Source organism: Dama dama, chromosome 22 (assembly GCF_033118175.1).
Source record: "Dama dama isolate Ldn47 chromosome 22, ASM3311817v1, whole genome shotgun sequence".
NCBI classification, from domain to species: Eukaryota; Metazoa; Chordata; class Mammalia; order Artiodactyla; family Cervidae; genus Dama; species Dama dama.
The window spans coordinates 9127782-9153379 of record NC_083702.1 but is presented as its reverse complement, the minus strand read 5'-3'; the positions used below and the strand labels follow the sequence as shown (position 1 = coordinate 9153379).

General features: G+C 54.3%; 1 protein-coding gene across 1 annotated transcript in view; it reads left to right on the top strand.

The window, feature by feature from the left end:
- The window catches only part of CACNA1I (calcium voltage-gated channel subunit alpha1 I), a 106732-nt gene that overhangs the window by 55018 nt on the left and 26116 nt on the right, over positions 1 to 25598 (top strand). Inside the window, exons 6-14 of the mRNA XM_061124040.1 lie at positions 4573 to 4888; positions 6256 to 6348; positions 9526 to 9832; positions 12858 to 13282; positions 22536 to 22687; positions 23491 to 23676; positions 23986 to 24103; positions 24730 to 24885; positions 25370 to 25463. Of these exons, the coding sequence (XP_060980023.1) occupies positions 4573 to 4888; positions 6256 to 6348; positions 9526 to 9832; positions 12858 to 13282; positions 22536 to 22687; positions 23491 to 23676; positions 23986 to 24103; positions 24730 to 24885; positions 25370 to 25463 (1847 nt within the window). The remainder of the gene's footprint in view (positions 1 to 4572; positions 4889 to 6255; positions 6349 to 9525; positions 9833 to 12857; positions 13283 to 22535; positions 22688 to 23490; positions 23677 to 23985; positions 24104 to 24729; positions 24886 to 25369; positions 25464 to 25598) is intronic.

Sequence of the window (25598 nt, the reverse complement as noted above, 5' to 3'; positions counted from 1 at the left end):
AATGAGAATTGCTTTGGCGATGTGTCTTGAGTGTGTCTTAGATCAGTGTTTCTTATTCCACAAATGACCACAGTTCAGTGATCCGGCTTCTGTTGATGGACTTTGTGTGGTTACCAGGTATTTGCTTTTACGTGGAAGCCTGCAGGGAGCATTGTGTATGCTTGCCATCTTTGTATGCCCTTGTGTGATCAATGACTAGATTCATAATTGCTAGTGGAAGTGTAAGACACACCTCTGAGATACTGCGGGTTCGGTTCCAGACCACGGAAATAAAGTGAGTCATACGATTTTTTTGGTTTCCCAGTGCATGTTAAGTTATGTTTACACCATCCTGTGGTCTGTTTTTTTTTTTTTTTAATGTTTCTTTTTATTTATGTGGCTGCCCCAGGTTTTAGTTGCAGTACTTGGAGTCTTCGATCTTTGTTGTGGCATGTGAAATCTTTAGTTTCGGCATGCAAATTCTTAGTTGCAGCATGAGGGACCTACTTCCCTAATCAGGCCCCCTGCACTGGGAGTGTGAACCACCAGGCAAGTTGTCTGGATTCTGTTAACTGTGCAGTAGTATATAAAAAAAAACATGCCCCAGCTGAAAATATTTTATTGCCAAAAAATGCTAGCCATCTCTGCTGAGACTTCAGTGAGTCATAGTAGCAACAACAAAGATCATTGATTGCAGATCACCACAACAGACATAATAACAATGAAAGCTTGAAATAGTGCAAGAATTACCAAAATACGACACAGAGACACAAAATGAGCAGATGCTGTGGGAACAGTGGTGTTGATAGGCTTGTTTGAAGCAGGGTTGCCACAAACTTTCACTTTGTAAGAAGTGTAATAAAGGAAAGCTTAATAAAATGAGGTATGGGGACTTCTCTGGTGGTCCAGTGCCTAAGACTCCACATGCCCAATGCAGGGAGCCCCGGGTTCGATCCCCAGTTGGGGAACTAGATTCTGCATGCTGCAAGTAAGTTTGCACACACCACAACTGAAAAGATCCACATGCCACAACTAAGATCCAAGATCCCACGTGCTGCACCTAAGATCCAGTGCAGTCAAATAAATAAGTAAATAAATGTTTTAAAAATAATAAAATGAGGTATGCCCTGTGCCCATTTAAAAAATATTTTTTTATTTTTAAAATGAAAGATAAACACAGAATTATGTTGGTTTCTGCCAAATATCAATATAAGTCAACCATAGATATACATATGTCCCCCTCCCTCTTGAACCTCTGTGTCCATTTTTTATTTGCCTTTTTTGGTTAAGGTATAAAGTACACTCTGGCAAGCTATTAAGTGCTGTGGGGGGCGGGGTGCTCAGCGAGGCTTTCCCTGGATTAAGCACCAGTGTAAATCTACCCTGAGAAATTCACAGAGCCCAACAGGGCTCTATCCTGCCCCTTCCTCGTCACCCTCCTCCTCGCCCCAAATAGCCGCTATTCTGATCTCTTTTATCACCATGGACTCCCTTTGCCTGTTTCTGAGGTTTCTTTAGATGAAATCGTACAGGCTTCTGTGTCTGCGTCTTTTGCTCATGGTCCTGGGTCTGTGAGGTTCATCCAAGTTGCTGCATGTGTCAGTAGCTCCTTTTTTATTGCTGCAAGGCTCACTGACTGAACACACCACGACGTGTTGTGTTTTTCCATTCTCCTCTGGATGTGGGTGGTTTCTGGTTCTTTGGTTCAATGACTCATGAATATTCTTGCCCATGTCTTTGGGTGGATATGGCCGTTCCTTCTTTTGGGTAAATTCCCAGGAGAAGAATTGCCAGGTGAAGGGAGTGCCTGTGTTTACTGGCTTGTAAATTTTGTTAAGCCGTTTTCCAGGATGGTTGCACTGAATGTTTGCCAGCAAAGTCTAAGGAGTTCCAGTTGCCCCACATTCTATAGTGATGTTTGGATTGTCAGTCCTTTAATTTTTACTATTCTAGTGAGAGTGCAGTGGCGCCTTACTGTGGTTTTAATTTGCAACTTAATTTGAGTTTTGCTAATAGCTAGTGGTGATGGGCACTTGTCTGTGTGTTTATCAGCCATTGGTATATCTTCATGTGAAGTACCTGTATGGTTTTTGCCATTTTAAAATTGAATTACAAAAAAAAAAAAAAAAATTGAATTGCCTTTATTTTTCTCATAAATTTGTAGCAGTTCTTTATATTCTGGATTTGAGTCCTTCAGTGGATATATATATATGCTTATGACATATATCATATATTTGATTCCAGTTTGAATTTTATGTTTTCACTCTTTTCTCCCCCTTTAAAATTTTTTATTTTGTTTTTTCTTTTTCCGTTTTTATTTCTTTTTAAAGGTTCTTTGTATTTCCATATTTTTTCTTTTCTAATTTTCTTTTTGTCTTTTTTCAGTTTTCACTTTCTTAGTGGTATCGTTTGATTGATAAACAGAAGCTCCCCAGTTATAATGAGGACCAGATTCTCAATTACTTTTCTAGTATTATTTTTTGTATCCAGTTTAAGAAATCTTTTTCTAACCCAAGGTTATGAACTATCCTCCAGGGTTTTCTTTTAGAAGCTTTCTTGTTTGTATCTTTCACATTTAGGTCTGTATTCCATTTCAAATGGTTTTTAGTATGGCATGTGGTTGGGGTCAAGATTCATTTTTCGTGTGGATGACCAGTTGTCCCAGGACTGCTGCTGGAGAAGTCCATCCTTTCTCCATTGAATTGTCAGAGTGCCTTTATTACCGTCAGGGGACCATATGTATTTGGGTTACATGTCTACATGTTAATTGTTGATGGATGTTGCCAAAGTGCCCTCTAGAAAGGTTGTGTCAATTTATACTCCCACCACTAGCGTATGAACATGTCTGTTTGCACTCACCCTTCGCCACACTCAATATTATCAACCCTGAAATGTTTGCTGTTTGGATGGATGTAAAATGATCTCACTGTAATTTTTGTTCATATATTCCTATTATTAGTGAGGTGAGCATCTCTTCCTGTATGTTGGTCATTTTGATTTCTTCTGTGATTTCTTCTGTGAGTCTTTCATCCTTTATTCCCCTAGTGGATCCTTTTTCTTATTGAGTTATAAGAGATTTTAGTATGTTTTAGATGGTTATGTTGTATCTGTTTTATGCATTTCAAATGCTTTATCACAGGGGATGGCAAACTTGGGCCTGTTTTTGTGAATAAAGTTTCATTGGAACACAGCCATGTCCACTTGTTTATCCGTTTTCTGTGACGGTTTTTATGTTACAGTGGCAGAGTCGCATTGTTAGGACAGAGACCATGTGGTTTGCAGAAAGAAAAGAAAAACCTTACTATTTGTCTCTTTATGGAAAAGGTTTGCCCACTTCTGCTTTATTGTAATTTGTTGTTTGTATACTATTGTTCATCTCATAGAAATTTTGTATACTCAATCTTGTCAACCTTTTTCTTTATGAGTTTTGGATTTTATGTGTCTTATATAAGAAGGCCTTACCTATCCTGAGTTAACAAAAATACTTCATGTTTTCTTGTAAAGTTTTTGTGGTTATTTTTGTTGCATTTATGTTTTTTAATTCACCAGGATTTTATTATTTAAAATTTTATGATATATTTTGCTTAACCTAATATGTCCAAAGTATTATTTGCAGTATGCAATCAGTATAAACAATTGAGGAGAAAAAACCATTCTTTTTTCCTTTCAATGCCATGTCTTCCAGAAGTTTATTTTTGTATATGGTGTGAGGTAGGGATCTAACTTTATTGTTTTCCAAATGCATAGCAAATGTCTTAACACCATTTATTGCCTAGTCCTTCTGTTCTCCATGGATCTGAAAAGGCTTCTCTATAATATACCAAGTTCTCTCTTATACCTGGGTTTGTCCCCATGCTCTGTGGTGCTCCACGAATCCTTCTCTTCCTGTGCAATACCACACTGTATATTTTGACCTCTTGTAGGGCTGTACTCCACTCATCTTTATTCTTTTAAAAAGTTGTCTAGATTAGTCTCCCGTTTATATAAAGCCTAGAACCATCTGGCCAGGTTTCATAGACAAAAGCATGTTGGAATTTTGGTTGGGAATTGCCGTGAGTCACAGATTAGCTCCCCAGGATGGGCAGGGCAGGGATCACCATCTCTGTTTTACAGATGAAGAAATTGAGATCCAGAGAGGGGAAATGACCAGCCCAAGGTCACATAGATGGGACAGGATGGGACAGGAAGGTATCTTACCTTGATTTGTTAAAACAGTAAAATTCAGCATTTGTATATTGAGGACCTGCTGTGTGCTGACCAAACAGTGTGCAGGCACTAGGGGTGCTGAGACCCAATCCTCGCCCTAAAAGAGCTCCAGGCTCCCAGGGAAGTTGGGTGCATTTCCCCCAAGAGCAATAATGGGAGTTTGTGCAGGGCCTCAGGTTCCCTGAGAAGGGGAGACCTGGAACTTCCCTCAGTGAGTAGGTGGGAGTTTTTGTGAGGATGCCAGAGGTGGAGAAAGGTATCCCAGGCAGCGGGAACAGCATGTAGGAAGGCCTTGAAGCCATGACGGCTGGTCATTCCAGTCCTGCCGTGCCACGTGGCGGTGACCCCTCCCCTTCTCCTCTTCTCTGCACCGTCACCTGTGGACAGACAAGGGGACGTGGCTCTGCCCCCCTACTACCAGCCGGAGGAGGACGACGAGATGCCCTTCATCTGCTCCCTGTCCGGGGACAACGGCATCATGGGCTGCCATGAGATCCCTCCGCTCAAGGAGCAGGGCCGCGAGTGCTGCCTGTCCAAGGACGACGTCTATGACTTCGGGGCGGGCCGCCAGGACCTCAACGCCAGTGGGCTCTGCGTCAACTGGAATCGCTACTACAACGTGTGCCGCACGGGCAGCGCCAACCCCCACAAGGGCGCCATCAACTTTGACAACATCGGCTACGCCTGGATTGTCATTTTCCAGGTGAGGCCCTTGGACCGGGCACTGGCCCCCGTGCTGGGGGCTGGGGGTGGGCAGGGGTGGAGGGAGCAGCTTCACCCAGCCCTCTGCTAGGCGTTTGCAACCTGAGTCACTGAAGTCTCCCTGACCTGCCAGCACGACAGGCACTATCACGCCCATGTTCCAGAAAGAGCAACTGAGGTTTGGAGAAAGGACTGCAGGCCCTCGAGTGTATTGCCTGAAGTCTCTGTGCCTCAATTTTCTTATCTCTAAAATGGGGGGTGGGACTTCCCTGGCGGTCCAGTGGTTAAGATTTTCACCTTCCCGTGCAGGGGATGCAGGTTCAATCTCTGGTCAGGGAGCTAAGATTTCACATGCCTTGCAGCCAAAAAACTAAAACATAAAATGAGAGTAATATTGCAACAGGTTCAATGAAGACTTTAAAAATAGCCCACATCAAACAAATTTTTTTAATTTAAAAAAATGGGGGTTATAACAGCTCCCTCCCCCGCCCCCCAACCTTGAGTGGCTGAGAAGAATAAAGCAGACGATGTGAGCAGAGCCCAGCGTGCAGTGAGTGCTCGGTCAGGGTTACCTTCCTGCTGAGGTTGGAAGGAACGATGGGGCAGATGCAGAGGTAGGTGGCTGAGAAACCGCTGAGAGGGCTGCTCTGCGAGCTTTGCTCTGGGGAGCAGCAGAATCATAGAATTCAGAGCCGAAGGTGTGATGTGATCATAGCCCAGCATCTGTGTTTGGAGACCTTATGGCCCCAAGAGGGGGAATTGCTCCGTGCAGTTGCCCAGAAGTCAACAAGACCGCGGTGCTGGGGAGGACCCAGAGTTCGTCTTGCCCAAGGCTGCTCTGCTTTTCCTCTCTGGGAAGGTGCGTGGGGGACAGAGTCACACCAAGCTCAGCACAGCCACTGTCCCTGGCTCAGCTGAGCTGCTCCCCCAGCCCTGCCGGGCGGGCTTTGTTAATCCCACGCACTGAAGAAGCAGCTGAGGCTCAGAGAGTGGCCCGGGGGGTGAGCTGGAGTTGCAACCCAGACCCCCTCCCCGCCACCTGCTTCCTCCAGTCCTTCTGCTTTGCTGTGGAAGACTGAAAGGTAGGGAGCTCTGGAGCGAGAGGGACCAGGTTAGAAGCCCCCGATCTACTCCTTGCTGGCTGTGTGACATTGGACAAGTGTCCTAACCTCTCTGAACCTCAGTTCCTCACCTGCATGTTGGGGATGAGGATGCCTGCCCAGTGGAGTCCTTGGGAGAAGTATGAGAGAGAACACGTGTAGTGTCCCCAGTGCACTAGGGGACCTCTGTCTGGGGCACTGCCTGCTGCCTGACTTTCCAGAGGCTCTGCCGTCTCAGCCTGTCTCTCCTGCTCTGTTCCGGCTGCAGGTGATTACTCTGGAAGGCTGGGTGGAGATCATGTACTACGTGATGGATGCTCACTCCTTCTACAACTTCATCTACTTTATCCTGCTCATCATAGTAAGTGTCAAGGGAGCTGGTGCTCTCCGGGCAAGCTCCAGGGCCCACGGGCCAGGGGACCAGAGAGTCTTTGGGAGTCCCCAGGGTGCCCCTCCAAGCCCACACAGCTGAGTGGGAGAGAGCAGGAGGGGCAGTTTTGAAATGCACCCGAGCCACGGGTGATTGAAGGAGCTTGTTGGGGGTGGCTGCTGGAGGCATCCATCACTTCTGATTGCCTTCATTTCTCGTTTCTGGGCATTGAAGTCCATCCAGCACTCGAGTTTCTCTGCCTTGCAGTCTCTGGGAATACATTCTTTTCTGACCATAGCAGAGATGCAGTCTCCAGATGAAGCTTCTCAAGAGCTCCAGCATCTCCCTTGTTCCTGGGGCAGGAAGATGACATGCTGTGAAACCGAAGCCTGGAGGGGAGACTGAGCTGGGTGTGGGCTCCTGCTCCTTGGAATTCTTGGAGGGACCCACATCTCTCGGGCATCTCTGCCTTGTGGGGGAGACTTGGAGGTGAAGGGGGGCTTTCTGTACCCCCAGAGAGGGCCCCTCTGCTGGCCAGCCCCTGTACCCCCACCACAGTCTCCCCTAAGCTTAGAGCTCCTTCACTCTGTCATACCTGACAGCCTCAGCCACAGCACAATCCCCAAATGTCAAGGTGATTCACTCCCAGGAGAGTCACTGCTGGCTCCCTGCTGTAGGGTTGGGTTGTCTGGCTTCCTGGTGTTAGGAGGGGGTGCGCTTGGCGCTCTGGGGCAGCACCCCCTCCTGGGCTGCTGGGACTTTGACCCGGGGGTTCAGGACAAACTGAGCTGAGATACACCCGCTGCTGGCTTAGCTTCAGTGCCTTCCTGGGGGTGCTGGGACGCTTTTCATAAGGAAACACTGCAGATAGAAGGAGAAGATCCCAGGCTTTGTTTGGCATCCCTACCCATCCACTGGCTCATTCATTCCCCAGCACTTTCAGGGAAGCCTGCACTGTGCCAGGCCCCGAGTGCTGGGTACCGAGCAGTGGATCTGGCCTGCCCTGCCCTCTGGGAGCTCACAGTCTCATTGGGGAAAACGGGCTGCAGCAGGCAGGGACCAGCCGCATCTTAGGAGCCGCCACAAAAGGAAGCCCAAGAGGCTAAGGGAGTCCAAAGGAGATTTCTCGCCCAGCCTGGAGAAAGGATGGGGAAGTGAGAGGCTTCCCGGAGGAGATGATGCCAGCATCAAACCTTAAAGGCTGGAGGGGGAAGAGCCAGAGGAAGCACATTTCTGGGCAGGGGGCGCCTTGTAGAGACCCTGAACCCAGACAGAATCCTGTAGTGGGGCGGACTCTGAAGCACTGGGGTGGCGAGAGGAGCCTTGAGATTCAAGGAGAAGCAGCCAGACACTTCATCTGCTTCTCCTGATGGAGTTAGGAGTGGGTCTGGGGGTGGCAACTTTCAGCGTGATCCTGGGCAGGCCCCTTGGCTCCTAAGCTCATGGTGAAGTGGGGAACAGTGACGGCCCCTGGTTCACGGGCCCCGGGGCAGGTTAGAGACAGCTCCTGGCACGCAGTACTTGCTCAGTAAATGTGTCCCACGGCTATTGTTGCTGCAATTATTGGGCCCCGGGTGGCAGCCCCATCGCAGGGAAAAGGGTGGCTGGTGGGAAGCTGGGGTGCTGGGTTGGCCAGGTGCTGGGAAGGGGGCAGTGAGCAGTGCCTGAGCGACCATGCTGTCTTTTGACCCTCACAGCCCTGGCCAGGCCGGGTTACCTGCCCATTTCTCAGGTGTGGACCCTGAGCCTCAGAGAGGTGAGGCGCTTGGCTTGGAGCACACAGCCAGTGAGGGTTCTCAGCCCTAAGACCCAGGTCCCCCACGCTCCTACTGGCTGGATAAGTCCTAAGCTCGTCTGAGTCTTCTGTTTGACAGATGGGGGAAATGGAGGTCCAGAGGGAAATGAGGTGCTGTCTGGTCACCCAGGGACAGCGGCTGCAGGGGCAGGCTGGGCAGAGGCTGCCAAGTGTGAGCTCCCAGCGGGTGGGGTCCGTGTCCCTCACATGGGCCTGTGTAGCCCGTCTCCCGGAAATACAGAGAGTGAATGAGTGAGGCATCTTCTTACTTTAGAAGCAGGGGATTTTCCCAGAGTCCTCTGGGCCAGGAAGCCCCCTACAACCCTCACAGCTCATCTGCCAAACCCCGGCTCCCAGCCATGCTGTTGGGGAGAGGAAGGAAGAGGGGATGAGCGACCAACCGTCGCCTGCAGAAACCTTCTGGTGGGCGACCTGGAGGAGGGTGCAACACCACCGCCTCTCTCACTGCAGCTGAGTCTGGTCCAAGGCTCAGCACGTGTCTGGGAGGAGCCTGCCTCTGGAAACTGGGGCAGAAAGGGCCCTTCTGCCTCTGGTGGCCCTTGGAGTGGGGCCTGGGGACTTGAGGCAGCAGAATTCCTAACCTTTCCCTATCACCCCATCCAAACACACAAGCAAACCCTTTCTAAAGAAAACCTCTCTAGTGGGGTCTGTGGGCCCAAGTAGGGCCCAAGTCAAGGCCATATCAAGGCCATAGTAAGGGCAGGGCTGGGGTGGGTATCAGGGCTAGCAGAGCCTGTGGGGTCTCTGCCTCCCTCCCCTGCCTCAGCGTCAATGTCCCAGGCGGGAGGGCTGCTGTGGTCAGGATCTAGGGGCCCAAAGCGGGTGGGCTTGGAAGCAGGCTTCAGGAAAGCAGCCTTCTGGGGTGCTGCCCGGGCCACCCCTGTCCTGGGCCCCAGCCTCCTCTGGGAGCCAGGCCTCAGTGATCTTTTCTTGTTCCTATCTGTGCCCGTGCCTCTCCGTCTCTCTGGGCCCTCCACACCCTGCCCCTCCTCTCTCTCCCTGTTCCCACCCGCTCCCATCTCTGTGCCTCCCACACCCCCCATCTCTGTTCTCTCTGAGTCTGTCTCACCCTCCCTCGGCGTCTCTCCTTGCGTCTCTCTCTGTGTCCCGCTGTCTCTGGCCGTCTCTCTGCCTGTTTCATGTCCGGGATCTACCCCGCCCCTCCCCCTGGTCCTCCTTCTGCCTCTGCATCCCCTCTGCTCCTTGCCCTGCCTCCATCCCTCCGTCTCCACCGCTGTCTCTCCTGCCCCACCTCTCCTTCTCCCTCTCCCACCCTCCTGCGGCCCCCCGCCCCCACCCCCTCTCACCCCACCATCCCCTCTGTCCCTGTCCTCTCCTCCCGTTGGTCACAGGTGGGCTCCTTCTTCATGATCAACCTGTGCCTCGTTGTCATAGCGACCCAGTTCTCGGAGACCAAGCAGCGGGAGCACCGGCTGATGCTGGAGCAGCGGCAGCGCTACCTGTCCTCCAGCACGGTGGCCAGCTACGCTGAGCCCGGCGACTGCTACGAGGAGATCTTCCAGTACGTCTGCCACATCCTGCGCAAGGCCAAGCGCCGGGCCCTGGGCCTCTACCAGGCCCTGCGGAGCCGGCGCCAGGCCCCCGGGACGCCCGGCTCTGCCACGCCCGGGCCCCGCGCCAAGGAGCCCAGGCACTACAGTAAGTAGCGGGGCCTCCAGGGTGCTCCACCCAGGCCTGGTGTGTCTCCAGCTGGGGACTCAAAAGCGGCAGTTTGGAAACGTGGCCTCTCTTTCCAGCACAAGCAGAGGTGTCCATCTAGTTCAGAACCTGGGCCTTCCCCTGGGAGCTCCAGTCCACACTGTCAGTTCCCTGTCTCCTTTCCTGACCACCTGCTGGTGCCTGGCCTGGTGTAGCCTAGCCCTGGACTTGGGGGTCCTAGCCCCACCCTGGAGAATTCCCTTCTGATCCCATGTGTGCACAGGACTCAGGCTCCACCCTGGGCTCCATGCTCGAAAGAATGAACAATAATCTGTCCTTCGTTGTTGTTCAGCGGCTCAGTCATGTCTGACTCTTTGCAACCCCATGGACTGCAGCACACCAGGCTTCCCTGTCCTTCACCTTCTCCCAGAGTTTGCTCAAACTCATGTCCATTGAGTCAGTGATGCCATCCGACCATCTCATCCTCTGTCGTCCCCTTCTCCTCCTGCCTTCAATCTTTCCCAGCACCAGGATTTTTTCCAATGAGTCGGCTCTTTGTATCAGGTGGCCAAAGTACTGGCGCATCTGTCCTTAGTTTTCAGATCAGTCTCAGTTGTGTCCGACTCTTTGAGACCCCATGGACTGCCAGGCCTCCCTGTCCATCACCAACTCCTGGAGCTTACTCAAACTCATGTCCATCTAGTTGGTGATGTCATCCAACCATCTCATCCTCTGTCGTCCCCTTCTCCTCCCGCCTTCAATCTTTCCCAGCATCAGTCTTTTCAAATGAGTCAGTTCTTCGAATCAGGTGGCCAAACTATTGGAGTTTCAGCTTCAGCATCAGTCCTTCCGATGAATATTCAGGACTGATTTCCTTTAGGATGGACTGGTTGGATCTCCTTGCAGTCCAAGGGACTCTCAAGGGTCTTCTCCAACACCACAGTTCAAAAGCATCAATTCTTAGGCACTCAGCTTGCCTTATAGTTTTATAGTTTTCCTTAGTTTTATGAAACTATAAAATCCCTCTACACTGCAGGCCATCCCCCTCTCACTGCCCCCGCCCATGGCTTCCTGCTGCTACCTGCCTGCCTGCTAGCACACCTGAGCAAGCGTGTCGGGCACTTCACGCACTGTGATTGCTCCTGCCTTGGGGCCATTTCTCTTGCTCAACTGTAGACAGTTCCAGAGAGTTAGCCCCTTAGGCCTCAAAGGGTTTTCCATTCATTTTCTCATCTATTCTAGAAAACAGTCTTAAGAAGGGAACAGAGTAATATGGGCTCCCGTGTTCAGAAGGGAATACGAAGGTCCAGAGGGATGAAGAGAGTCACCCAAGGTCACACAGTGTGTTAGGGACATCAGAGTTACAGGCTCTGCCGCCCCCTGCCCCCCACCACCCAGGGGGACGTGAACCTCTCTGGTAAGAGGAGGCGAAGGAGCCACAGGAGGTGAGCCCCACCCCAGGCCCAGCCCTGCCCCCCAGTTGGTGCCAGTGAGGAAGTCAGCCAGCCTCAGGACCGCACCCCAGAGCAGCGGCAGCTGTGACCCTGGACGGCCCGGCCCCTCTGCAGCCCTCCAGTCTCCATCCATGGAGTGAGGATGAGGCCAGGCGCTGTGGAGTCAGCTACCCCCAAGCCCGGCTCCCGCAGTGCTCATGTTCTGGGAATCTGAGATGCTCGGAGAGAAGCTGGAGAATTCATCCTCAGGGCGGCCGCCCACCCGTCCCCGGGCGCCAGCCGTCCAGGCGTGGTCTTGGAGGAAGCTCCAGGTGGCCCGTGGGCTGGCCCAGCACGTGGCCGGGGGAGTGGGGGTCTGGGCAAGGCTGGCACCCCGTGTTCCTGGATGACGCGGGGAGGGTGTTTACTGCTTGGGGACTTCCTGCTGTCGCCCCCACTCTCTCCAGAGAAACTGCGTGGAGAGAAGCCCTAGAAGGCTTCTGAAGGGAGGTCATATCCCTGCCCTGGGCCTCTGTGTCTCCCCCAACTCCCTTCCTTGGGAAACAAGCCTTAGGGGGGCGACCCCATGCTCAGCTGAACTGGGAAGTGCTTTGATCTGACCTCCGATGCTGAGGTGGGCCCACCCCTGGCAGCCCCACCAATCTAGAGGGTGAGTGAGTCAGAGAGCCTTGTCCAGGGGTATTTGGTAACAAGCGTGGAAATGAAGGGTAGACATTGCAGGTTTTTCTTTCTCTTTAACGTTATATATTTTTTGCTACACAAGCAAAACCCATTTATTCTAGGAAAACATAGACAAATATAAAGAAGGAACCAAACCACCCAGACAGAGCCTCTCTGACACCTCTTTGAAATGGTTCATGGATCATAGAACTTGGATCTGATACTGGCCTAGCTCCTCACCTCTCCGGGGACAGCCCCGGGGATGATAGCTCCTGCCCCTGCCACGTGTGGGGACCTCTTGCCCGCTCCCCAGGGCCCACCTCGACTCATCTGTGTGGAGGGGAGCCTGGGGGCGGGGAGAGGTGCTTCTAGAATGAGTACTTTCCTTTGCCCAGGACTCCTGCCTCCTTCTTCCCTGGATGCAATAGACCCCAGAAGAATTGAGGAACGTTGAGGCCACCTTGGCTTCCTCTGAGAGGTGTCTACCCTCCACGCCAGCCTTTTCAGCCATTTTCCAAGCTCCATGATGTCGAGAAGCAAAACAGTGGGGATGGGCTGGGGTACCTGAAGGGTCTTTTGGTGACTAATCTCGGGGGGCCACACCAGGAAGTGATGGAGCAAGGATACTCCTCAGGGCTCATCTGCACCTTAACCAATAGAACCCACCCCACGGCTCTGTGAGGTGGGGACTTCTGGTCCCTGCTTTTTCTTGGGGGCCAGGAAAGCCCAGAAGGGGAAGCACGTTTCCCCAGGGACCATGAGCCGTCGGCCTCCAAGCAGCGCTGGTGGGTTCCAGACAGACCCCGCGGGCTCACGCAGGTGGTGGCCCAGGTTATGCCAGACCGACTGCAGGTGGGGGCTGCCTCCTGGGTGACCCGAGGGCCCGACCCTGACCTTTGCTTCCTTTCCAGAGTTATGCCCCCGACACAGCCCCCTGGACCCAACGCCCCACACGCTGGTGCAGCCCATCTCTGCCATGCTGGCCTCCGACCCCGCCAGCTGCCCCTGCTGCCAGCACGAGACCGAACGGCGGCCCTCGGGCCCGGGCAGCAGCAGCGACTCAGGCCAGGAGGGCTCGGGCTCTGGCGACTCGGGGGGCGGCGAGGAGGAAGCCGGCGCGGATGTGGCCCGGACCAGCGAGGACGGGGCCTCCTCGGAGCTGGGGAAGGAGGACGAGGAGGGGCCGGCCGATGGGGCGGCCCGGCTGTGCGAAGATGTGTGGCGGGAGACACGAGCCAAGTTGCGGGGCATCGTGGACAGCAAGTACTTCAACCGGGGCATCATGATGGCTATTCTGGTCAACACTGTCAGCATGGGCATCGAGCACCATCAGCAGGCCAGTGGGGAGTGGGGGGTGGGGCACGGGGTGGGCTGGCATGTGTGTGCCCGGGGCCTGGCGCACACCCGCGGTGTGTCTGTCTCCCCTGTCCTGGGTCCCATTCAGCCACATGACCTCAGTGCCCAGCCCAGGGTGAGGCAAGGAGGCGGCAGAGCTCAGGGTGGACGAGTGACCGAATGGTCACCTGGGGTGAGAACCAGAGGGAGCACTTCCTGTCCCTCTCAGCCTGGACACCAGGTCACCCACAGCCCGTCCCCTGCCAGTCCCCGCTGAATCCTCATTTCTGTTCCTCACCTCTGCACCTGAGCCTTCCTGTCTCTTCTCTCCAAAACACCTGGAGTGGTCTTTCCAGAGGCTGGGAGCTCCCTGGCCCCAAACTTCCACGCCCTCCATGGCCCTCGGCACAAAATGCAGACCTTTTCACTGACGGTCAAAGCCCCTTGTGCTCCACCCATGACTCGCCTTCAGCAGGCGGGGCGTCGTCCTATCCCTGACCCCCCAGCCCCACTTCCTGCCCCCATCACTGCAGCCCCACGGCACTGAGGGTTAACCTGCTGCCCCCGTCTCCCTTCTTGGCTGAACCCGTGGCTTCTTCTGTCTTCAGCTCTGGAGGCATGGGGTGCAGAGACCGTGTTGATGGAGTTAAATGGTGGGTCCCAGGTCCCCTGGGCCATCAGGGGGTACTGCCCAGGGTTTAGAGGTGAGGCGAGTTCAGAGAAAGGGTCCCCCAAGGGGGGATCGCCGCCCATGGGGGTGGGGATGGCTACTGGAAGGTGGCAGGATCACAGGGAGAATGTGTGGTACCAGAGGGTATTTATGGGGGCACAGGATGGAAGGCTAAGGGGTTAGCACAGATGTCTCCATTGCTCACACTTGGCTGACAGCCTGGACAAGTCAGTCCAGCCCTGGCTCCTTTTGGAAAAACATCATTTTCTGGCTCCCACTGTTCCCCAACCACTAGGTGGGGTCCCTCCCTTAACCTGCACCCCAACTGTGTGAGGCACTCTGTCTAGGAGCGAGCAGGGAAGCCTTGAGGCCTAAGGAGGGGATGTTACTGACCCAAGATCCCACAGCCAGTTGGGGTCAGATTTCATCCCCCCGCTCTGCCAGGGTATAGAGTTTCAACACCCCCTTGGCTTCCCAGTGGTCCTCTTTCTGTGGGGCCCCCCACCCACCCACAGCACCCCGGGGCGGGCCCCACTCTCATTTCCCTCTTCATTAGCTCACCAGGCACAGGCTCCATTCAATTTCCTTAAATACGGCCCCTGGGGCTGCCGCCACACTCTGCTCAGAGCTGCCCGTTTGCCAGCCATTCCGGCTTAATTACGAGGGTCTCTGGGGAGGGCCGGTGGGGAGGCTTTCTGCCAGGGTAAAGCTGGTGGGACTGGCAGCCTGAATCCCTTCACCTCGGGTCCAGTCTCCTGGCCTTTGTCTGACCCAGTGTCCCTGGGGAAGGCCCCGCCGTGAACTGGTGCTGTGGGGGTGCTGCCTCTAGCTTCTGGATGGAGCAGCACCCAGGGAGTCTGGCACAGTCCCGCCCCACCAGGGCCTGAGCACGGGCCCTGCTGGTGGCTTGTGGAACCAGTTCGCAGGAGCCCGTTTTCTCAGATTCCAGGATTTTGCAAGCCCACCCTTTCAAATGGTTTGGCCATGGCGAGGGTATTCACCCAGTGGAAACTGCCGTACGCTGCAAATCAGGGCTATGTTTCAGAGGCCTGTTTGTTACTGTACCACTGGTTCCCACCTTCTCAGCCATCCCTCCAAGGCAACACGGTGGCCGCAGCTCTGACCTCTGGGTCCAGCTTCTCCCTCTCCAGCCCCAGACTCAGGCCAGGCCATGGTCCCTGTCGAGTCCTCCCTGGGTCTCCCCGCCTGGCCTGTCCGCCTTCTCCTTCTGCCACATCCTTTTGGGCAAACACTCCAGCCTTCAGATGGTGGGGGGCGGGGGGGGGCTCTTCTCATTGGTGCTGCAGGCCCCACTTGGTCTCCCCGCTGGGGTGCCCTCACTGGCACCCTCTGCCCCTTCACAGGAGCCGCCCTGGCCTCCTTGTCCATGAGCAGATGCCCTGACTTCGTGCCCTTTACCTCATAGGGATTGGCTCTCTGGCTCCTACTAAGCGCCAGGCCCTGAGCCAGCTGGTGTATTGAGTCTTCACCACCAAAGCAGGTATTCACACCACCTGCCCCACCCCCCAACCTGACGCCTACCACCGGAATGCTGAAACCCGCTGCTTCATCCCTTGGTTCTGCTGTCGCCCAGCAGGGTGACCTTGGGCAAATCACTTGGCCTCCTTCAGCCAGTAGCCCCATCTGGAAGTGGGCACACGAACCTCTCCTCCCAGAGCAGCTGGGAGGGTCAAATGCATTAATAAGCCTGGCGCATAGTCCACTAGTTAGGAATGGTTTGTGAACTTTTGTTGGAACCTTATACCATCCCTGGGGCTTTCCTCATAGCTCAGTTGGTAAAGAATCCACCTGCAATGCAGGAGACCCCGGTTTAATTCCTGGGTCGGGAAGATCCGCTGGAGAAGGGCTAGGCTACCCACTCCAGTATTCTTGGGCTTCCCTTGTGGCTCAGCTGGTAAAGAATTTGGCTGCAATGCCGGAGACCTGGGTTCGATCCCTGGAGAAGGGACAGGCTACCCACTTCAGTATTCTGGTCTGGAGAATTCCATGACAGTCCATGGGGTCGCAAAGAGTCAGACACGACTGAGCAACTTTCACTACACCACCCTTGGGGTCAGTTTACCCAGCTATTGTCTGGAGCTCAAAAAAAATTATTAAGGAAAAAGTGAGGGGGAGGGAAGATTTTTTAAAATATTCTCTTTAAAGCAGCTCCGAGCAGCAGCCATTGTTCGGTGGAGCTCCGCGCAGGGCCCGCTCGTGGGGCGCGGGTAGCTCTGCTCCACGCCCCTCGCTCCCATCCCAGACAGTGCTGGCAGGAAGTGATCCGCCCCCGAGTCTATTTTGAGCAACTCCCGTTTGAGGTGGTGCCGGTAGAGAGAGAGGTAGCCCAGGGCTGCCAAGGGGCAGGGAGAGAAGCGGGGAGCGGGAAGGGGAGGCCGGGGAACACATGCAGCCCGTCTCCCGCAGGGGAGGGGACTCAGAGGGGAGGCATCCTGGGGGGCTCTCATATGGCCCCGGCTGCACACCCTGCAGCCGGGGAGCTTGGTGTGGTCACCGGGTGGCAGGGGTGGCAGGTGACGAGGGCATGACAGAGGTCAGGTGCCACTTTCCTTTTCCGTCTGTGAAGGGGCCACCCCTGGGCTGAGATGAGAGGCGAGACTGGGGGTGCCCACAGCCTCTAGGGGGTCACTGCTGCCAAGATCTCGAAGGCATGTCACCAGGGTTCCCGTGGTCACGGATACTCCGTGCAGGGACTGGCCTGTGAGGGGGTGACCGGGAAAAGTGGGAGTCAGCCAGGCAGGGGCCTGTGTGTGACCCCCGAGGCGGTCAGATGGTGCTGAAGTCTGTTCTGGACCCGGCGCAGCCCTGGAGGGGAGGGGCCCAGAACCGTCTGGGATGGAGTCTGCGTGGCAGGTGGCTGGGTGGGGATGGCTAGGGCAGCCAGATTCCTCCGTCGTCATCTGCTGTCCTGTGTTGTCATATCTCTTCCTGGTATGACCTCTCGGCAGCCCCCGGGGCAGGTGGGGAGAGTGCCTTGTACCCACTGGGCAGGTGGGGAAACTGAGGCTCAGAGAGGTGAACTGGCTTGCCCAGCGTGGCGTGGTGAGCGGCTGTCAGCGCTGGGCTCCGAGATGCTGAGGTTGAATTGGAGGTTCCAGAAAGCTGACAGGAGGTGAAGGGGAGGAACTGCTCCTGGGAGGGGGCTGTCTTGGCCCCGCCCTCTCCTGGCATTCTCTTGCCCATGCCCATGACTCCTTCCGAGCTGGGCAAGGCCTTCCTGAGACTAGAGGAAGGTCACCATGTCAGACAACACAGAGGATGAGAGACTTCCCTCGTGGTCCAGTGGTAAAGGCTCTGCCTTCCAATGCAGGGGCACAGGTTTGAGTCCTGCTTGGGGAGTTAAGATCTCATGTGCTGCAGTGCAGCCAAAAAAAAAAAGAAAAAGAAAACGAGAGCCAGGCTGAATGGAATGCAAGGTAGGGGTGCAGAAAGCCTCTCTAGGGCAGGGCTGACACCAGCTGGGTCATGTCCCCTGGCTCTAGGTCTCAGGGGACAGCATTCAAGGCCTCCAAATCAGTGGATGGGTCAGAACAGGTTTTATTCTCTTTTCAGCAGTCTCGTCAAGTCACTGCCAACCTAGATCTGGGGTGCCTCTGGGAAGAGAAAGATGGGGTAGCTTAGTGCCTGACATTTCAGCTCTATGGGGGCTTAGGGGAGAGATACACCAACATGGACTGCAGTCAGGGAAGGCTTCCTGGAGATGGTGGCACTGGAGATGGATCCTGAGGTCTGACTGGGGTTTCAGTAGACAGAGGAGAGACAAATGCAGGCACCAGGAGCATAGGTATTCCTATGGAAGACCCTCCTGAGCCCTCAAGGAGCATATGCACATGGGCCAGGGCAGACAGTCCAGGCGGCCTGGGGGCTGTCCATTCATGAAGGGTCTTGAGACAGGCTTTATCCTTAGGGCAGTGGGGGGTGGGGGTGGGGTATGGAAGGCTTATAAGCAAGCCAGCGAGCCTGTGCTGAACTGGAGCCCCAAGTCAGAAAGGTAGGGCAGGTGAAGGCACCTGGACCATGGGGAGGTAGCCGGGCCAGAGGGAGGAGACCTGAGTTTGAGATCTAATTCTTCCGCTGCCTGTGTGTGGCCAGGGGCAGTCACTTCCCCTCTCTGGGTCTCAGGTTTGCCGGCTGTCAAATGGGGCTACTGCAGGGTAATGTTTTAGCTTTGATGGAATAATTCATGGAAAGTGCTTAGTGCCACCTGGCACGTGGGGATGTTTTTAACACCAGCTGGGTTGTTATCATGGGGGTGATGCTGGGCTCGAGGGGTTCCTGGGGGCAGCTTAGGTTCCTGCCCAGCTGGGCTCTTGTCTGCCCCTGCCGCCAGCCCTCCCAGCCTGGCGTCCATCAGGGGTGAGCTGGCCCTGCCACTGCCCTAGCTACCTCTGCTTCCAGCCTCTCCTCCAGGTTGCAGCTCCCCGCTCCTCGGCCCTCCATCCTCCCACCTCTGGTGTGACCTGGCTTTTCTGCCCTCCCGCACCTCCCCTTCCCCTGGGTGGGCCTTTGCCATCTCCAGCCACCTCTCTGCAGTCTCTCCGTCGGTCTATCTGCCTCTGCGCTCTCACTTTCTGACTCTGTCTCTGACTTACCCAGTGTCATGATCTCAGTCTTTCATTCTGTTTGTCTCTGTTTTCCTCTCTTTATCTTGTCTCTCCACACCCTGCATTTGCTTCTTACTCCCCGTGTCCATATTTGTCTGTCTGTCCATCAGTCTTTTGAGTCTCTGTCTGTCCATCTCTCTGACGGCTGCCCTGTTCCTCTCCACATGCCTCCCTACTTGGTCTCACACTCACTGTGTCTAGGTTTGTCTATCTGTCTCTCTCTTCCATTCACTGTCTCTCTCCCAGAAAAATGCTTGCAGGAGTGATGGATGGTCCATTAGAAAAAGATTAACAGGTGTGCGCTTGACTAGAGAAACAGCTGTTGTGAGGGAGGAGGGGAGGAAGCGGGTGACCTTTCGGGGAGAGCCGGGCGGCAGGCTTCCCATCAGTTGTGGGTGGGCGGGCGCGCGGGCAGCGCGAGGCCCCTAGCGGGGTGACCGCTGTTGTGGAGTGTCAGCAGCCACATCTTTCATATCCCATTTGGAGGGCTGGGAAATTGGTGACTCTCAAGAGCATCTGGGCCTGGCTCATCCTGGAATGCTGGGCCCCAGCCCTTCCCACTCTGGGGGCCTCTCTCGGGGTCCCACTCCCCTTTGGGACCATTTTGTGAGTCAAATGTAATTACAGATGGAAATGGTGCCTTCTCCTTTGATCTGGCCTTGAGAGGAGCTGGCAGTTTTATTAGATTTCCCAGGCACCAAGCGGGAAGCAGAACGCTGGGTTGCTATTTTTTTTCTCTTCTCTTTTTGACCCAAGTGGAGTCAAAGTCAGGCCCTGAGTCCCTGTTGCTCCGTGGGAGAGCTGGGCCGGAGCGGGCGAACCCGATATTGGGATTTCTCCCACCCCTCTGCCTTCACTCCAGCTGGTCTCTCTGCCTGGACACCTTCTCTTCTCCCTGTTACCCACTCTCCCTCTTGGCTCTGAGGTCTCCTTGAGATGTCAGCTTCTTCCAGGAAGCTGCTTCAGACTCCACTGACCCTATGGCCCAAACCACCTTCAACTTCCCTCTGTTTTGATCACCTGCTGACTGGGTGTTAACCTGCATGATGGGCTTTGCCAGTGGAGCCTGCACTTCTCAAGGGCAGGGAGAATGTCCCGATTGGTTCACCACCGCCCAACCTGGGTAGCACAAGCCCAGCCCTTGACCGACACTGGGGAGAGCCTGCAACAGTGGACGAGTGAATGGATGGATGGATGAGTTTGAGGGTGGGGGTGGGGACTGGGAGCGCAGTTTGGAGTCTGACTTGGTGGCGCTGCCACAGCCTTGCCAGGTGACTCTGAGCACGGCAGTTCCCTTCTCGGAGCCTCAGTTTCCTCATCTGTAAAACAGAGATGACAACAGTGGCCTCACAGGGTGGCTGAGGTGTCAGTAATTGAGTTAGGATTGAGCTCAGGCCTGAAAAATGGCCCTTTCCTGCTGCATGATTTGGGCAGGAACAACCTGACCCGGTGGTGAGTAGAGACCAGACACTTCACCAGTCCTGGCAGAACCAGGGGAGGGGAGAGGGGCAAAGAGAGAAGGGGCTGGAGCCCTGTATAGCCCTCCCCTCACTCCATCTCCCATTTTAAGGATGAGGAAACTGAGGCCTGGGCAGTGAGGATGGACTTGGAACCCCACCCCAGTCGTGGCTATAGGGTAGCTTGTTTAATACACTGGGATTCCTCGGGTAGTTCCACTTGTAAGGGTGTCATGTGCTGTTAATAAGTAGCAGCTAGAAGGAAATGGCAACCCACTCCAGTGTTCTTGCCTAGAGAATCCCAGGGACGGTGGAGCCTGGTGGACTGCCGTCTATGGGGTCGCACAGAGTCGGACACCACTGAAGCGACTTAGCAGCAGCAGCAGCATACAGCTCCAGGGGCAGAGGGTGGGTCTGTGGACAGAAGGGCTAGTCTCCCTCTGAGTAGCTGGGACTTTGACCTTCAGGGGCTTCCCTCATGGCTCAGATGGTAAAGAATCTGCCTGCGATGCGGGAGACCTGGGTTTGATCCCTGGGTCAGGAAGATCCCCTGGAGAAGGGAATGGCAACCCTCTCCAGTGTTCTTGCCTGTAGAATGCCATGGAGAGAGGAGCCGGGCGGGCTACATACAGTCCATGGGGTCGCAGAGAATCAGACACGACTGAGTGACTTTCCCTTTGACCTTCAACCTCTCTGGGCCTTAGCGTTCTCCTCTGAGCAGCAGGTGAAGTAAGCCCCGCTGACCGGGTGGTCCAGTGTATTGAAAGCCGTGGTGGCACACGGTAGGTGCAGGGTCTCTGTCTGCCCTTCGCAGAGCTGGTGGTCTCCAGCCACCCACAACCCTGAGAAGGCAATTGCTAAGGAATGAAGGAGGTGGGGGGAAGGCTGGGTACGGAGGGGTGAAGCGCAGAGCCTTGGCGTCAGGCTGCCTGGGTTCAAATCCAGGCACTAGCTCTGCAGTACCCCTCAGGCAGGGACTGGCCTTCTCTGAACCTGTCTCCTCATCGGCATAATGGGCTCTTCAGCTCAGTTCAGTTCAGTTGCTCAGTCGTGTCTGTCTCTTTGCGACCCTATGGACTGCAGCATGCCAGCCTTCCCTGTCCATCACCATCTCCTGGAGCTTGTTCAAACTCATGTCCATCAAGTTAGTGATGCCATCCAACAATCTTATTCTCTGTCGTCCCCTTCTCCTCCTGCCCTCAATCTTTCCCAGCATCAGGGTCTTTTCCAATGAGTCAGCTCTTCGCATCAGGTGGCCAAAGTATTGGAGCTTCAGCATTAGTCCTTTCAATGAATATTCAGGATTGATTACCTTTAGGATTGACTGGTTTGATCTCCTTGCAGTCCAAGGGTCTCTCAAGAGTTTTCTCCAACACCTCAGTTCAAAAGCATCAATTCTTCAGCGCTCAGACTTCTTTATGGTCCAGCTTTCACATCCATACATGACTACTGGAAAAACCATAGCCTTGACTAGACGGACCTTTGTTGGCAAAGTAATGTCTCTGCTTTTTAATATGCTATCTAGGTTGGTCATAACTTTCCTTCCAAAGAGTAAGCGTCTTAATTTCATGGCTGCAGTCATCATCTGCAGTGATTTTGGAGCACAAGAAAATAAAGTCTCTCACTGTTTCCATTGTTTACCCATCTATTTGCCATGAAGTGAAGGGAATGGATGCCATGCATGATCTTCGATTTATGAACGTTGAGTTTTTAGCCAGCTTTTGCACGCTCCTCTTTCACTTTCATCAAGAGGCTCTTTAGTTCCTCTTTGCTTTCTGTCATAAGGGTGGTGTCATCTACATATCTGAGCTTATTGATATTTCTCCTGGCAGTCTTGATTCCAGCTTGTGCTTCATCCAGTCTGGCATTTAGCATAATATACTCTGCATATAAGTTAAGTAAGCAGGGTGACAGTATCCAGCCTTGACATACTCCTTTCCCAATTTGGGGCCAGTCCGTTATTCCATGTCCGGTTTTCTAACTGTTGTTGCTTGACCTGCATACAGATGGGCTCTTGTGAGGGCCTGAGTGACACGATACTTAGGAAGTACACAGAACAGGTCCTGCACACACTCACTAAATGGGTGAGGGTTGTGGGCAAACAGGGATTTCAGCAGTCACTGCTTTGCCTTCCTGTCTTCCTCTGTGTCTAACTGTGTGACCTCAGGCTGCCTTCTGAGCCTTAGCTTCCTTATCTGTAAAATGGGTATCATAATGTGGCCCTCAGTCGGCAGTACGGGCATCATTGCCCGATTGATGGAAGGTCGGCCCCATGGGTTCCCATCTCAGTAGACCTCTTGGGGCAGCAGAGATGATGCAGAGGCCAAATGCAGGGGCAGGATGGAGGTCCAGCGAGGACACTGACCTGCAGGCCATGGGGCCAGGGTGGCAGAGCCAGTCCTCCCTGGGGGTTTAAGAGCTGATGGGTGTCCAGAGTGGGGGAATCCATGGCTGCCCTCTAGCCTGACCGGGTCCCCGTCCCCTGCCCCAACATCCCCACAGCCTGAGGAGCTGACCAACATCCTGGAGATCTGCAACGTGGTCTTCACCAGCATGTTTGCCCTGGAGATGCTGCTGAAGCTGGCCGCCTTTGGGCTCTTCGACTACCTGCGCAACCCCTACAACATCTTTGACAGCATCATCGTCATCATCAGGTGCTGACCCCCCCTCTACCCCCCCGCCACAGCCTGCGGGCTTAGAAATAGAGCGAGGCGGGAGGGGAATTAAATGCACTGACCTCAGCCAGTAAATGAAATTGTTGTTCAGTCGCTCAGTCATGTCCGATTCTTTGCAACCCCATGGACTGCAGCACACCAGGCTTCCCTATCCTTCATTATCTGCCGGAGTTTGCTCAAACTCATGTCTATTGAGTCAGTGATGCCATGCAACTATGGATGTAAATAAAGTACATAAGATCAAAGGAAGTTAATTATGCCAGAATGAAAATATTTGAAAATGTGTGATTTATCAATATAGACGTGCTTCTGGATGAATGAATTAAAATCAAGATCAATAGTAGTGGGTCCATGACAACCACATTCCAGAGAAAGGATGAGCATAACTAATGTCTGGAAATGTCTGTATCTGCCATCACGTGATAGAAAACTACCAGTGATTTCGACTGGCCACAGGGTCATAGGGACTGCTAATTAATTCTCTGCCGTTTGTTGTTGACCTTCATAATTAAAGGAATGTTGAATCTCAAAAAGAGGTCAGCGATATTCATGGGCTGTAGACTTCTTAAAGGGGGCGGTCCGTGGAATCCAGGTTCAGAGCCCCGGGTTTAGGGTGCCACGAGCTGCAATGACCTGTCAAACAACATCTATTGGGTGAACGAGCGTATGAACAGGTGTCCATCTCCGCCTCCCCACCCTCCTTCCTCTGCCCTCATCCCCGCCTCCCGCTGACCCCTCCTGCCTCTCTCCTCTCCCCGCCCTGCCTGCTGGCCTGGCCACAGCATCTGGGAAATCGTGGGGCAGGCGGACGGCGGGCTGTCGGTGCTGCGTACTTTCCGGCTGCTGCGGGTGCTGAAGCTGGTGCGCTTCATGCCCGCGCTGCGGCGCCAGCTCGTGGTGCTCATGAAGACCATGGACAACGTGGCCACCTTCTGCATGCTGCTCATGCTCTTCATCTTCATCTTCAGGTGAGCCCTGCCTACCCTGGGGCCACACCCGTGGGGCCTGCCAGGGCCGTGGGCAGGGGCCTGGGGGAGTGTGACTGAGCTTCTCCAGGCAGCACCCCAGACCTGGGTGTGAATCCTGGCACCGTCACTTCATCCCTGATGGCTCTGGGCAAATCCTGCCCCTCTGAGCCTCAGTGTTCATATCTGTAAAATGGGACCAGCTCTGGCGTTTCTCCTCTTAGTGGGCTGTTCTGAGAATGAAACAGGATGGGCGGGCAGAGAGCTTGGTATGTGTGTGAGTCCCTTGAGCCACCTCCATCCTTCCTTCAGCATCCTCGGGATGCACATCTTTGGCTGCAAATTCAGCCTCCGCACGGACACGGGAGACACGGTCCCCGACAGGAAGAACTTTGACTCCCTGCTGTGGGCCATCGTCACAGTGTTCCAGGTGAGCCCCAGCCTGTGTCCACGGGTGTCTGTCGCTTTTTGGAGGTGCCCCCAGCCTCAGAGAGCCCGGGAAAGAGCAGCAGCCTGCAAGGAGGCCCCTCAATCCCAGCCTCCAGTGGCCAGAGTGCTGCAGCTCTGGCTATGAGGGCCTGGTGCCCGTCCCGGTGTGTCCACTCCTGCCCCGAGGTTTTGGGGTTAGGATTCTTCCCTGAAACCGTTTCCTCATGGGTACTGTGGTCGTGGGGGTGGGATTGTCAGGCCAGCTTGGAGGGCGTGCTGGTGACTGGGGAGCGAGTGTCAGGGCAGGAGTGTGTGATGCAGGCCTTGAGGGTGTGGGCAGACCAGGCAGCGGGAAGAGCAAGGCGTGTGTGTGTGTGTGTGTGTGTGTGTGTGTGTGTGTATGTGCGCGCGCGCGCATGCATGTCTGCACACATGTGCATGCACTTGTGTCTGTGGCTATATGCTCCAGCCAAGGCCATGATATGTGAGGACCCTGAGTGTGCATGAGTGTGTGGGAGAGAATGCTGTAGGTGTGTATGGGCTGCTGCCTGCCTGCAGCTAGGACAGCCAGTGGGCTGGGGCCTGGGGATGCTCGGGGGCTGAGCAGTCGATTCCCACCCTGCACAGATCCTCACCCAGGAGGACTGGAATGTCGTCCTCTACAACGGCATGGCTTCCACTTCCCCCTGGGCCTCCCTCTACTTCGTGGCCCTCATGACCTTCGGCAACTATGTGCTCTTCAACCTGCTGGTGGCCATCCTGGTGGAGGGCTTCCAGGCGGAGGTGACTGTGGCCCTGGTGGAGGAAGCACCCCTTTGGGGCCTGTATGAGACTGGGTGGGGGGGGAGGGTGGCCTGGATAGAGGAGGACCGCAATTCAAACATCTAGCAGGCAACGGTTCTCCAGAGGAGGGTGTTACCAGTGAGGTGGTGAGCTTCCCATCACAGGAAGCATGCAAGTGAAGGCTGCATCTAGGACCCCTGTCTATCCCCCAGGGATGTAGGAATAAGTCTCTCCATCTCTGAGATCCTAGAGTCCCCAGGATCTGGGGTGCTCCATTTTCTGAACCTGGGGGGACTTGTTGTTGGGCAGATGTGGGTTTCTGGCCGAGGTCTTCATTAGCTTCTCACTTCCTTTTTCTGAGCCTCAGTTTTCCCATCTGTAAAATGGTGGTGGGGGGGGAATGGTAAAAACACCCATTGAAAAATTCAGGAGGGAGGGAAGGGCTGAACTGACTTTCGTTCCAATGTGAGGGACGGTCTCCCAGGGTGATGCCAATCGCTCCTACTCGGACGAGGACCAGAGCTCATCCAACATGGAGGAGTTCGATAAGTTCCAGGAGGGCCTGGAGAGCAGTGGAGGTAAACAGATTTCCATTCATCACCTGGGAGGCCAGGACTTTTCCCCAGAGGTCCAAGCAGGCAGACGGTACAGCATCTGGTTTCCCCTCAAGCCAAGGCTCCGGGACTGCTAACTCTCTATGGTTTGTTGTTTAT